General features: G+C 50.9%; 1 protein-coding gene across 1 annotated transcript; it reads left to right on the forward strand.

Annotated features, from left to right (window-relative positions):
• Positions 1-606: 606 nt before the first annotated feature.
• Positions 607-9,828, forward strand: LOC123275608 (pepsin A-like). The gene is made up of 9 exons (XM_070487258.1): positions 607-677; positions 1,137-1,296; positions 3,311-3,428; positions 4,270-4,388; positions 5,105-5,304; positions 6,864-6,980; positions 8,107-8,251; positions 8,344-8,442; positions 9,510-9,828. Exons 1-9 carry the CDS (start codon positions 622-624, stop codon positions 9,657-9,659), a joined length of 1,164 nt encoding a protein of 387 aa, XP_070343359.1. The 5' UTR covers positions 607-621; the 3' UTR covers positions 9,660-9,828.
• The last annotated feature ends 373 nt before the right edge of the window (positions 9,829-10,201 follow it).

Below are 10,201 nucleotides of genomic sequence, written 5' to 3' on the forward strand. Positions count from 1 at the left end.
CATTGCCATGAGCACAATATATTATGCAAGAGCATAATAAGGCCCGTAGGCTAGTTAGACAACCAACAACCCACAAAATGATATTTCTTTAGGGAAATGTGTCCTGATCCCTAACCACTGACCTACAAATGTGGTCCGTGTTAGCAGCTTCAGGAACATGGCCCATCGCTAAGTGGGGTTGGTTCTCCAAGAATCCCAGCCATCTGTCCCAGTGGGAGAAATCGGGGTACATTGAACTCCTTTGACATCTGTTCAATGTTAAGTGCACATTACAACAATTTTGTCAAGATATTCTGCTTGTCAAGTTTCCATGCAGGCCCTTTTCCTTATTTGAGAAACAAGCCACCACTCCATGGCTCACACTATGCAGGTTCATCCTAATCATGGGATGTGGTTACAGTGGAAAACTGCCCAAATGGAAACTTCTCAGAACATGGCACAGGGGCAGGGACAATCGTATCAGGAAGCTTTGTGTTTGGGGCTAGGATAATGGATGACGTTTGGAGGCTGATAAGGCAGGTTCCCGAGGACTTGTGCTATATATAAGGAGCAGCTCTTGCCTCTGCTGTACGCCTTCCACCCATCTTCCCTTCTCTGGAGACTTGGGACCCAGGAAGAACCATGAAGTGGCTGCTGCTGCTCAGCTTGGTGGCGCTCTCTGAGTGCCTTATCTACAAGTGAGTCTGGGGGACAGGTGGCACGAAGAACAGCTTCCAAGGGGCTGCTTCCCTTCACTGCCTGTCACCCTGTCTTCCTTTCCTCCCCAAGTTTTCTTCTTCCTTTCTTCCTTCATACAACTCCTCACTCTCTTCCACTGTGTTGAGTCTCTTTTCTTGTTTCTCTCTGTCCTTCTGGGGAAACAGCCCCGCAGACGTGCTTAACAGACCTGGCCCTCAAGTCCAGCCTGCGTTTGGTATCCAGCTCCATCACTGGGCCAGGCGACTTTGGGGAACCACTGAACCTCTCTTCATTTGTGGAGAAAAAATGGGAGCATCTCCTCTCTTGACTTCCTTCCTTCTGCCTCTCTGGAATCAGCCTCCTTGACCTTCCCTGCCTTCCACAGCACCCCTGAGCAGACTCCTTCCCTAATGACACTTTCTCCTCCAACCATCCCGTTTGCAAATGCTCTGCCACAGGGTTCCGCTTGTCAAAAAGAAGTCCTTGAGGCAGAACCTGCGCGAGAACGGCCTGCTGGCAGACTTCCTCAAGCAGCATCCCCGCAACCCAGCCAGCAAGTACTTCCCCAAGGAGGCTGCCACCTTGGCAGACACAGAGGGCCTGGAGAACTACATGGATGTGAGTGCAGGGCCATGCAGGGCGGTGGGGCCTGGCACTGAGGACTTGGCCTGGAGGAAAGAGGGGTTCCCAGGGGTCTTGGAAGGTGGAGCAGTGCTCTAAGCCCTGAGGCAGTGACCCAGGTGTCTGATCCTTGGATCTCAGAGGCACAGGAAAAGTCACATCAGAGATGTTGCTCTCATTCTTTTGTTCATTCATTCATTCGGTGTTTACGTATGCAGAGCACCTCCTTATGTGCCCAGGATTGTACTGGACCTGGGGGAAGCAGCAGGATAGAAAACCAGGCACAGCCCCTGCCCTCATGAGGCTCACAGTCTAGTAGGGAGAGACAATCATCATTGAGCCTAACCATCAGTGAAAAGTACAAACAGACCAAGGGCTATGCAGTATAGGTGACAATGTGAGAGGCTGGCAGGTAGCAGGCAAGGACACCTCCCCTGGTCAATGAAGGAGAAGTGGAGGTCAGAGAGGGCAAGAGATTGTCCCCAAGAGCGGGATGGCTTGTGCCTGACCCTGGGACAGCAGAGAGCAGAGTGCATTTGAGGAAAGGAGCTAGTGTTCATTGAGAGCAGAGAGGGAGGGAGGCGCAGAGTGAGGACTGTGGGGTTGGTGGCTAGAGCCAGACCAGAGTCGCTGATGAGGGCATGTGTCCTCATGGCCACTGAATCTTCTTAACCAGGAGGGTTGACATGATCAGTGTGGAGTTTCAGGATGATCTCTCATTGTTCTATTTAGAGAGCAATGGCAATGGCCTGCCCTTCTGTAGATATTGTGTCTCTCCTGTGTGAGGCACAGGGCCAACGATAGGAAGGAATGTTGCCTGTGGTTATGACCTCAGCCTGTGAAATCTGCCAGACCTGGTGCAAATCTGAGCTAAATGGTTCTGAGCCATGCGACATTGGACAAGTCATTTAAATTCTCTGATCGCGCGTCAGTTCCTTCATCAGTGAAACAGCCATGAATATGTACCACTAGAGGGTTGTTGCAAGTAATTAACACGATAATGTTTTTTTGGAGGCTTAGCACAGCGCCTGGGTCTTGGTAACAGCTTGGTAAAGTCAGCCCATTTATTCAGTTAACAAATATTTATGAAGCATCTACTATGTGGCAGAGGCTCTGTGCATGGAGCTGAGAAAACAGTGATGAAGAAACAAAGTTGCTGAAGTTTTACTCCAGAGGAGAAGGCAAATAGGTGACAAATAAATAGTATGCAAGATAACGTCACATAATGACATTTGATGAAAAGAAAAGCTAATTAATTAGAGTAATGGGAAGAAGAAGAATGGGGGAAGGGCAAACTTAGATGAAGTTGTCAGGGAGGGCCTCTTGGTGCAGATGATGTGTGACTAGAGCTCTGAATGATTGAGCAGAAGGAGCAGACCACGGAAAGATCCAGAAGAAACATTTTCCTAGCACAGGAATAGCAAGGGCAAGTCCCTGGGATGGGAATGAGCTTGTCATCAACAAAGAAGAGCCAGACCAGTGTGGCTAGAAGTGCTGGCAAGGGAGACAGGGCTGCCACTAAGAATAAAAATCCTGACCACGCCCTTCCTCAAAACATGCTGTACACACCTCGATTTAGGAACAAGATATCTCCAGGGGTTTCCAGCTTTAGAAGACTTCTTTATCTCCTGGTCGACCATTTACTGAATGCATCTTTGAGCATTTACTCTGCTGGGTGCTATAAGGTTACCTACTGTCCTCTGAGATGGTGTGTCCTCTAGGATGGGACGACTAAGACATTCAGGAGGAGAGCTGAAGAGGGGACAGCAGATTCTTATTAGGTGTTGATGGTGCTTAGAAGAGACAGTCAGAGGGAAACAGGGATGGAATCAGGGAAGTCATCAAGGAGGAGGGGAGTTCAGGCGGGGCCTTGAAGGATGGCTGCATTGGACAGGGAGAGAAAGGCAAGGAGAGCAGTGAGGGTGGGGAGCTGAGGAGAAGCCCCACAAGGCCCTGCTCCCTGGCCGGGGTCCCAGGATGGGGAGTGACCTGTGCTGTCCCCGCCCCACAGGAGGAGTACTTCGGCACCATCAGCATCGGAACTCCCGCTCAGGAGTTCACCGTCATCTTTGACACCGGCTCCTCCAACCTGTGGGTGCCCTCGGTCTACTGCTCCAGTCTCGCCTGCTGTGAGTGCCTGGCCCTGCCCGGGACCCCAGCACCCACTGACCTGGGAGCCCTGAACGCTCAGGGGCTTCAAATAATTGCGATTTCCAGCCTGTTGGAGTCCCTCTGGAATTCTCTATCAGGCATTTCCCGAGCACCTATATGCCCAGCAAGGGCTCAGGTGCCCTGGGGATAGACGGTGAATCACACATGGTCCCTGCCCCCAAAGGGATTCAGTCCAATGGCAGAGAGCAGCTCTCCTGAATAAGCACAGCTCAGGGGAGTAAGGGGGGACCAAAGTGAGAGGGAGGTTAGGAAAAAGTGACTCAAAAGCATGACAGCTGAATCATGAACTCACTTTAAAAAAAAAACCATCTGTTCACTAACAAAAGAGAGTTTGTCATTGGGATTCACGGACAGTGTTTCAAGTTCCTTCCTCTTCCAGCATGTTACCTGACTTTTGATTCAGAGGAGGAGCTCTTGGAATCCTCCCCTTCATAACTTGAACCGAAGCATTGTAACACTGTGACCGTGACATTTTAGCTGTGTCATGGGCTGTTCACAGTGCACTGTGAAGGGGCTCCTGCCATGGGCAGCCGTGGACCTGCTCTGCTCAGTGTTTGCCTGGGGTCCTTGGGAGGACCACGGAGTTGGCTGGGGACCTTCCACCAGGCAGATGGTCCCACTTAGTCCAACCAGGCAGGAATGGAACCTGGAGATGTTTGGGCTCCAACATCTGGGGAAAGGGCACCTTTGTCCTCCAAAGCCCCACCCCAAACCAAGGCAGCCCCCCCAGAAAGACATCACTGGCCCCGATTCTTGCTTAGGTTTTGAGGTTGATGATGTCACTTCTTGTACTCCCAGCCGACCACAACCGCTTCAACCCTGAGGATTCCTCTACCTACGAGGCCACCAGTGAGTCGGTCTCCATCACCTACGGCACCGGCAGCATGACAGGCGTCCTCGGATACGATACTGTCAGGGTGAGCACCTGCTGCCCCAATGACTCATCCTGCCCAGTCCAAGGACCAGCTTTGGGGGACCGTGGAGGCCACAGTGCACCCCCATAATCAGCTCATTCAAGCAATACGGGCTTCAGTATCGGTACAGTAACCTGATTTGAGGAGGGGGATGCAGAAGTGGCAAAGACGTCACAGACATTTCTAGGTGGGACAGTAGTGGGTAAGGGGGTGGGATGCCTGGAGCCATAAGCCAACCTCAGCCCATCCAAGCTGAGTGCTATGGATTGTGGGAGAGAAGATAGGAAAAGGCTCCATTCTCCTTTAGCACCTCCTCCTCTTTCTCCTCCCCCCACCTTCAGCACCTCCTCTAGTCACGGAAGCTTCAAAAGCACCTCCCCTTCCCAGGTGGGGCAGGGGGCAAGGGCTCTGATTTGCCTGGGGTCTGATTTGCATCCGAACATCTGGAACACACAGCAACTCACAGACCCCATCTGTTCTGCAGCAAATTCTCACACCAAGTTGCAGACTGTGTCCATCTGGAGATCAGCTGCAAAGGTTACTTCCAGCAGAATAACAAACATTCCCAGAGACCATCCCTCTCCCCTCCTTCCATCCTGATGCCCCGGAAGCCAAATCCTACATGGGATGAACGAGGGATGCTTTGTGCCCAGGGCTGGCCCCCTGCAGTGCTCAGTCAACACAAGCTGGTTGTGAACATCTTGGTTCCCCCCACTCAGGTTGGAGGCATCGAGGACACCAACCAGATCTTTGGCCTGAGCGAGTCGGAGCCCAGCTCCTTCCTGTACTACGCTCCCTTTGACGGCATCCTGGGTCTTGCCTACCCCAGCATCTCCGCCTCCGGGGCCACTCCCGTCTTTGACAACATATGGGACCAGGGTCTGGTTTCCCAAGACCTCTTCTCTGTCTACCTGAGCTCGTAAGTCCAGCAGTGAGGTCATGGTCACCTGGCCCAGAAGAGGGCACTGGGTGGGAAAAGAGAGTCTCAGCCAGCATGGGATTGGAAGGGTCAAATCCTAAGGCTTGAGAACTGTACCTTTGGAGAGAATGGGGCCAAATCTCTCTCTGATGAACCGTCTTCATTCATCTCATTTACCAGCTGAGTCTTTGTTATCCTGACTGACACAAGTCAAATGTCAGCCATTTTCCCTCCTGCCCCAGTCCCCTCATCGTTGGCCCAAAAAGACCACGATTTAAAATGAGTACACTAAAGAGAGGGGCCAAAATTCCAAAGCAATGAAAAGAATATTTGATGGGGATTTATATCTTAAACAATGGAACATCCAAGTGACTAACGCAAGTTTAGGTCATTTGTTAACAAGATCTAGGTTCCAGTTGTGACAATGAGTTAATCCTAAGAATGAATAAAGAATAAACCAGTTTGGTTTTGGTTGAGTCGAGGTTATACAGGAATATCTGAGGGTGTCATCAGTTTCCCGAGACTCTCAGCTTTCCTCTGACGCTCTCATCCTTCTCTTTTGAAGCCATTGTCGTTGTTGATATGTTTCTTTAGCTGTTCCGTCTTCTACTGTAAACTCGTTGTGTCACGTTGTACTTACCATCAGATGTTTACAGGAAAGTTGATGTGGGGTGAGGTGAGTGGGGACTGTCATATCTGTGACCTGTCCTTGATGATTAATTTCTTATTATCACAAATATTTGCTTCCCTATAAAACCTGAAGCTGCAGAGATTCAGATAATGAATATTGTGGTAACAAGTAGGAAACTTACAACAGGAGTAATTTACAACAGGAGGGCCCTATTATCCTGTTGGCCCCTTAACAGTCACGTCGGCTCCTAGACATCCTCCGCCTTTACGGGAACTTAGATACTTCTTGGGGGCCATCTGATCTCCCCAACGAGATCAGGGTGTCTCAGTCTCAGTGCTATGGACATTTTGGACATATGATTCCTTGTTGTTCGGGGCTGTCCTGTGCATTGTGGGATCTTTAGCAGCCTGCCTGGACTCTACGTACTAGACAGCAGTGGCACTTCTGACCCCAACCTAATCATGAAAATCAAAAATGTCCCCAGATATTGGCAAATGTCCCCTGGGGGCAAAAGTGCCCCTGGCTGAGAACCAGGCATCTATGCTATCAAGTCCTTAAGACCAAACACTGTCACACATTCATCTCTCTTGAGGTCCCCAGGGCAACGAGAGTGAGGATGTGGTAGAAACCACACGCTCTGGCACCAGAAAGTCCTGGGTTCTAATCTTGGTTCTGGCACCCCCTGACTGTGGGACCTTGAGCAAGTCATCCCATTTCTCTGAGCCTGAGCTTCCTCCCTGTAAAGGGGACAGAATAATAAATGTCACCACTATATGTGCCTTGGTGTGAGGATTAAAGGAACCCTGTCCGTCACACTCAGCATGGCTCCTGCCACAGGCAAGAGCCCAATCAAGGGTAACTCTTAGGATGCACACAGCAGATGTTCAGATGAAAGAATGAATTCCTGTCTTTCTCCCACTTTCAACAGCGATGATGAGAGTGGCAGCGTGGTGATGTTCGGTGGCATCGATTCCTCTTACTATTCTGGAAGTCTGAACTGGGTGCCTGTTTCTGAAGAGGCTTACTGGCAGATCACCGTGGACAGGTGAGATCACATCGCCTTGGATGGGCACTAGCCTGATAGACCCCAGATCTCATTTCTCTATGGACTAATAGTTAACTGAGCTTTCAGAATCTCCCTGGAACAGCCAGGATAGGAAAATGTGCACCAGGAGTAGAGGGTGGAAGTTGTCCAAGGCAGAGAAATCCAAGAAAATCATCTGACTTGAGAAGCAGAGCTGTCTGGGACCCCAGATGCTCTGCAAGGATGAGCAGCCACTTTCCTTCTGCTCACAGAGACAGGACATCAGCGTCCCTGGGGAGAGGTGGAGGACCCACCAGTCCACACATCTTGGCATTTAGGGGACCTGTCACCTGGCACATGCTCCTCCCATTCTAGGAAAAATGTCACTTTCAGTCTAGGGACAGGGCAAAATGCCAGAGAAGTCGTTTGAACCCATTCCATCCCCATTCCACTTATGGGCCCGCCCCTCATGCGTGCAGCCTCGTTCCCCCACTGTTCCTCCCCTGACTGACCTGCTAGGGTTACTCCAGGTTTGCCCAGGTGTCAGTAGTTTCCTGGGACTCAAGACTTTCAGTTCTAAAACTAGGAGAGTCCTGGGCAAACTGGGACACTGGGTCCACTCACGTCTGCCCCAGCCGTGCAAAAACTTCCTGAGTTCCTGTCACTCCTGTCCCTGCTCCTCTTGTCTCATCCTTCGTTTCATGCCTCCCCCTCTGTCTGGGACGTCCTCCTCCAGCTCTTCACCTCCTTGGCCACCTCGGGCTGTGTGATTCCCTGAGAAGCCCTTCTAGGTTGCTCCTCACCCTGGCTTGTGTTTCTGTTCCCCTGTCCTGTGCCCCGCTCATGCGGCTCTTCCTTGGTCTAACTTATCTTTCTAGCTAGACTGTGAGCTCCCTGCAGCCAAAAACTGTGAGGCTGCCTCGTTTGGCATTTCATCTCCCAGGCCTAGCACAGAGTAGGCATCAGTAAAGATTTGTTGAGTAAATGAATGCATGAATGAATGAGGGTGTGAAGGAGAGAAGCTGACATTTCATGTATTGGCCAATGGTTGGGCGGGAAGGACCCTCTGGGGTGACTTGGTTCCTCCCTGGAGAAATGACTCCCTGGGGGCTCAGCTGAAAGACCCTTACTTGCATCTCGCTTTCAGCATCACCATGAATGGAGAGTCCATCGCTTGCAGCGGGGGCTGCCAGGCCATTGTTGACACCGGCACCTCTCTGCTGGCTGGCCCAACTTCTGGCATTGACAACATCCAGAGCTACATCGGAGCCAGTGAGGACTCCTCTGGCGAGGTAGGCAGGACTTCACTGCCCCATTGTAGACCAAGGCGGTGGGACCGCCATGCAGAAGGAAGGCAATCCCTTCCAACCCTTGCTCTTTCCAGGCGGTGATCAGCTGCTCATCCATCTACAGCCTGCCTGACATCGTCTTCACCATCAATGGTGTTGAGTTCCCTCTGAGTCCCAGTGCCTACATCCTAGAGGTAAGTGGGCTCCGTGTCTCCCACCTACACGCACCTCCATAGAATCTGGCCACATACTCCCCATTGGCACTAGGGAAAGTGCAGTTCTACGAGCTGAAGCTGACGTATGCTCTGGACAGCCATCCCAGAAGAAGAATACGTTCAAAATCAATGCGTGAATGAGAATTTGGAAAGAGCATTCAAAGGGGAAAAGGCAGGCAAACAGTGATGGCATGGAAAGAGGATTTCTAGTTGGACCCCTGAGTCCACACTCTGGATCTCAATTACTAGCCCATTGATTCTGAGTCACTTGCAACCTCTCTCAGCCACAGTTTCCTCATCTGATCTACGGCTTTCCCCACACTCAGAATGTGGTTAGGGTAGTCAAGTGATATTGACCACATCAACGCTACAAAGGGTTGGGCAAATGGCGATCCTAACTTCCATGGGGTCATGGCTTATGACACCCCCACTATCTCTACCAAGTGACACATCTTTTCCAAATGAGCCACAGGCCAACTTCTTCTTCCTATGATAACGCAGGTGGAATATTCGTTTTGCCCAGTGGGTCCATGTTAGTCAACAAGAAGGACTGATGCCCAGCCACAGCCTGAGGGATGTTGATAAATTAGTAGGGGATGAGGCCTGGCTGGTGGGGTGGGATGCAAAGCTTCCTAAGAGCTTCTAATGTGCAGCCGAGGTTGTGGACCAGTGACCGAGTGAATGAAAAGAACTGATAGCTCACCTCTGGAAGGGATTAGAATAATCAGAAAAGGCTGTATCACCAGGGCTCCCAAAATCCTCCCAACAACTGAGTTCCCCTAAACCCTCTAGCTCCAATGTGGGCTTCAGGGTTTGTGCATCTGCCAGAGATACTGGAATATGTCTAGTCATCCCTGGAACCAAGTGTAGTGAACAGTTCATACACGTGGACCCCAGGCTAAGAAGAGCCGAGTCCCCACACACGAGGCAGGAAGCTCCTCCGTGCACGTGCCTTGTAGTGGACTATGGTCCTTGATGCTGATCCCCAAGCACCTGTCACCACTTAGTCTGTTTCCTATCTCTGGTTTTATCCTCCTTTTCTGCAGGAGGATGACAGCTGCATCAGCGGCTTTGAAGGCATGGACCTGGACACCAGCAGCGGAGAGCTCTGGATCCTGGGTGACGTCTTCATCCGCCAGTACTTTACCGTCTTCGACAGAGCCAACAACCAGATCGGCCTGGCTCCTGTGGCCTAAGCCTGAGTCTATCCGGCCACTTTACTGGAAGATCTGGCCTCAGTTCTCCCCTCTCCTAGATGTGCATAATTCTCCTGATTGTTCTTCCTGTGGGATCGTGGAGGTGGAATCTTGGCCCTGTTCCCTCTCATTCCAGTAGCATAGCATAAAAGCACAATCTTCTGAAACATGTTTGTTGAAGTTGCTTCTCTTTGTTGATGTTCCTCCTTCACATCACCAGAGTCAGAACACCAGGACCTGGAGGTAGAAATGACCACTTGGACAGCACCAAACACGGAGACAGTGGCAGCACACACTTCATAATACAGCCAGGAAGACATAAGGGCAACAGCAGGTCTGACTGTGAGCATGATATTAAGACGTGGGGACCAGAAATGCCAGGCCCGTTGCCTCCTCATAGAATAGAGCCCTTGAGTTCTTGGTTGAGGGAGGCAAATTGTTATTACTCACAAAGCCGATAAGAGATAATGAGAAAAGGAAAGAGATCAGGGGACATGGCCACTGATGGTGACATTCCTAAGTAGGCCAGGCAAGCAGAATTT

This window comes from Equus asinus, chromosome 17, assembly GCF_041296235.1.
Source record: "Equus asinus isolate D_3611 breed Donkey chromosome 17, EquAss-T2T_v2, whole genome shotgun sequence".
In the NCBI taxonomy this organism is placed as follows: domain Eukaryota; kingdom Metazoa; phylum Chordata; class Mammalia; order Perissodactyla; family Equidae; genus Equus; species Equus asinus.

Excerpts from the sequence above, each read along its gene's own strand:
- LOC123275608 (XM_070487258.1), top strand. The coding sequence starts at position 622 with ATGAAGTGGCTGCTGCTGCTCAGCTTGGTGGCGCTCTCTGAGTGCCTT. Across the intron at positions 4,389-5,104 it reads TCGGATACGATACTGTCAGG|GTTGGAGGCATCGAGGACAC; the intron begins GTGAGCACCTGC and ends CCCCCCACTCAG. Across the intron at positions 5,305-6,863 it reads TTCTCTGTCTACCTGAGCTC|CGATGATGAGAGTGGCAGCG; the intron begins GTAAGTCCAGCA and ends CACTTTCAACAG.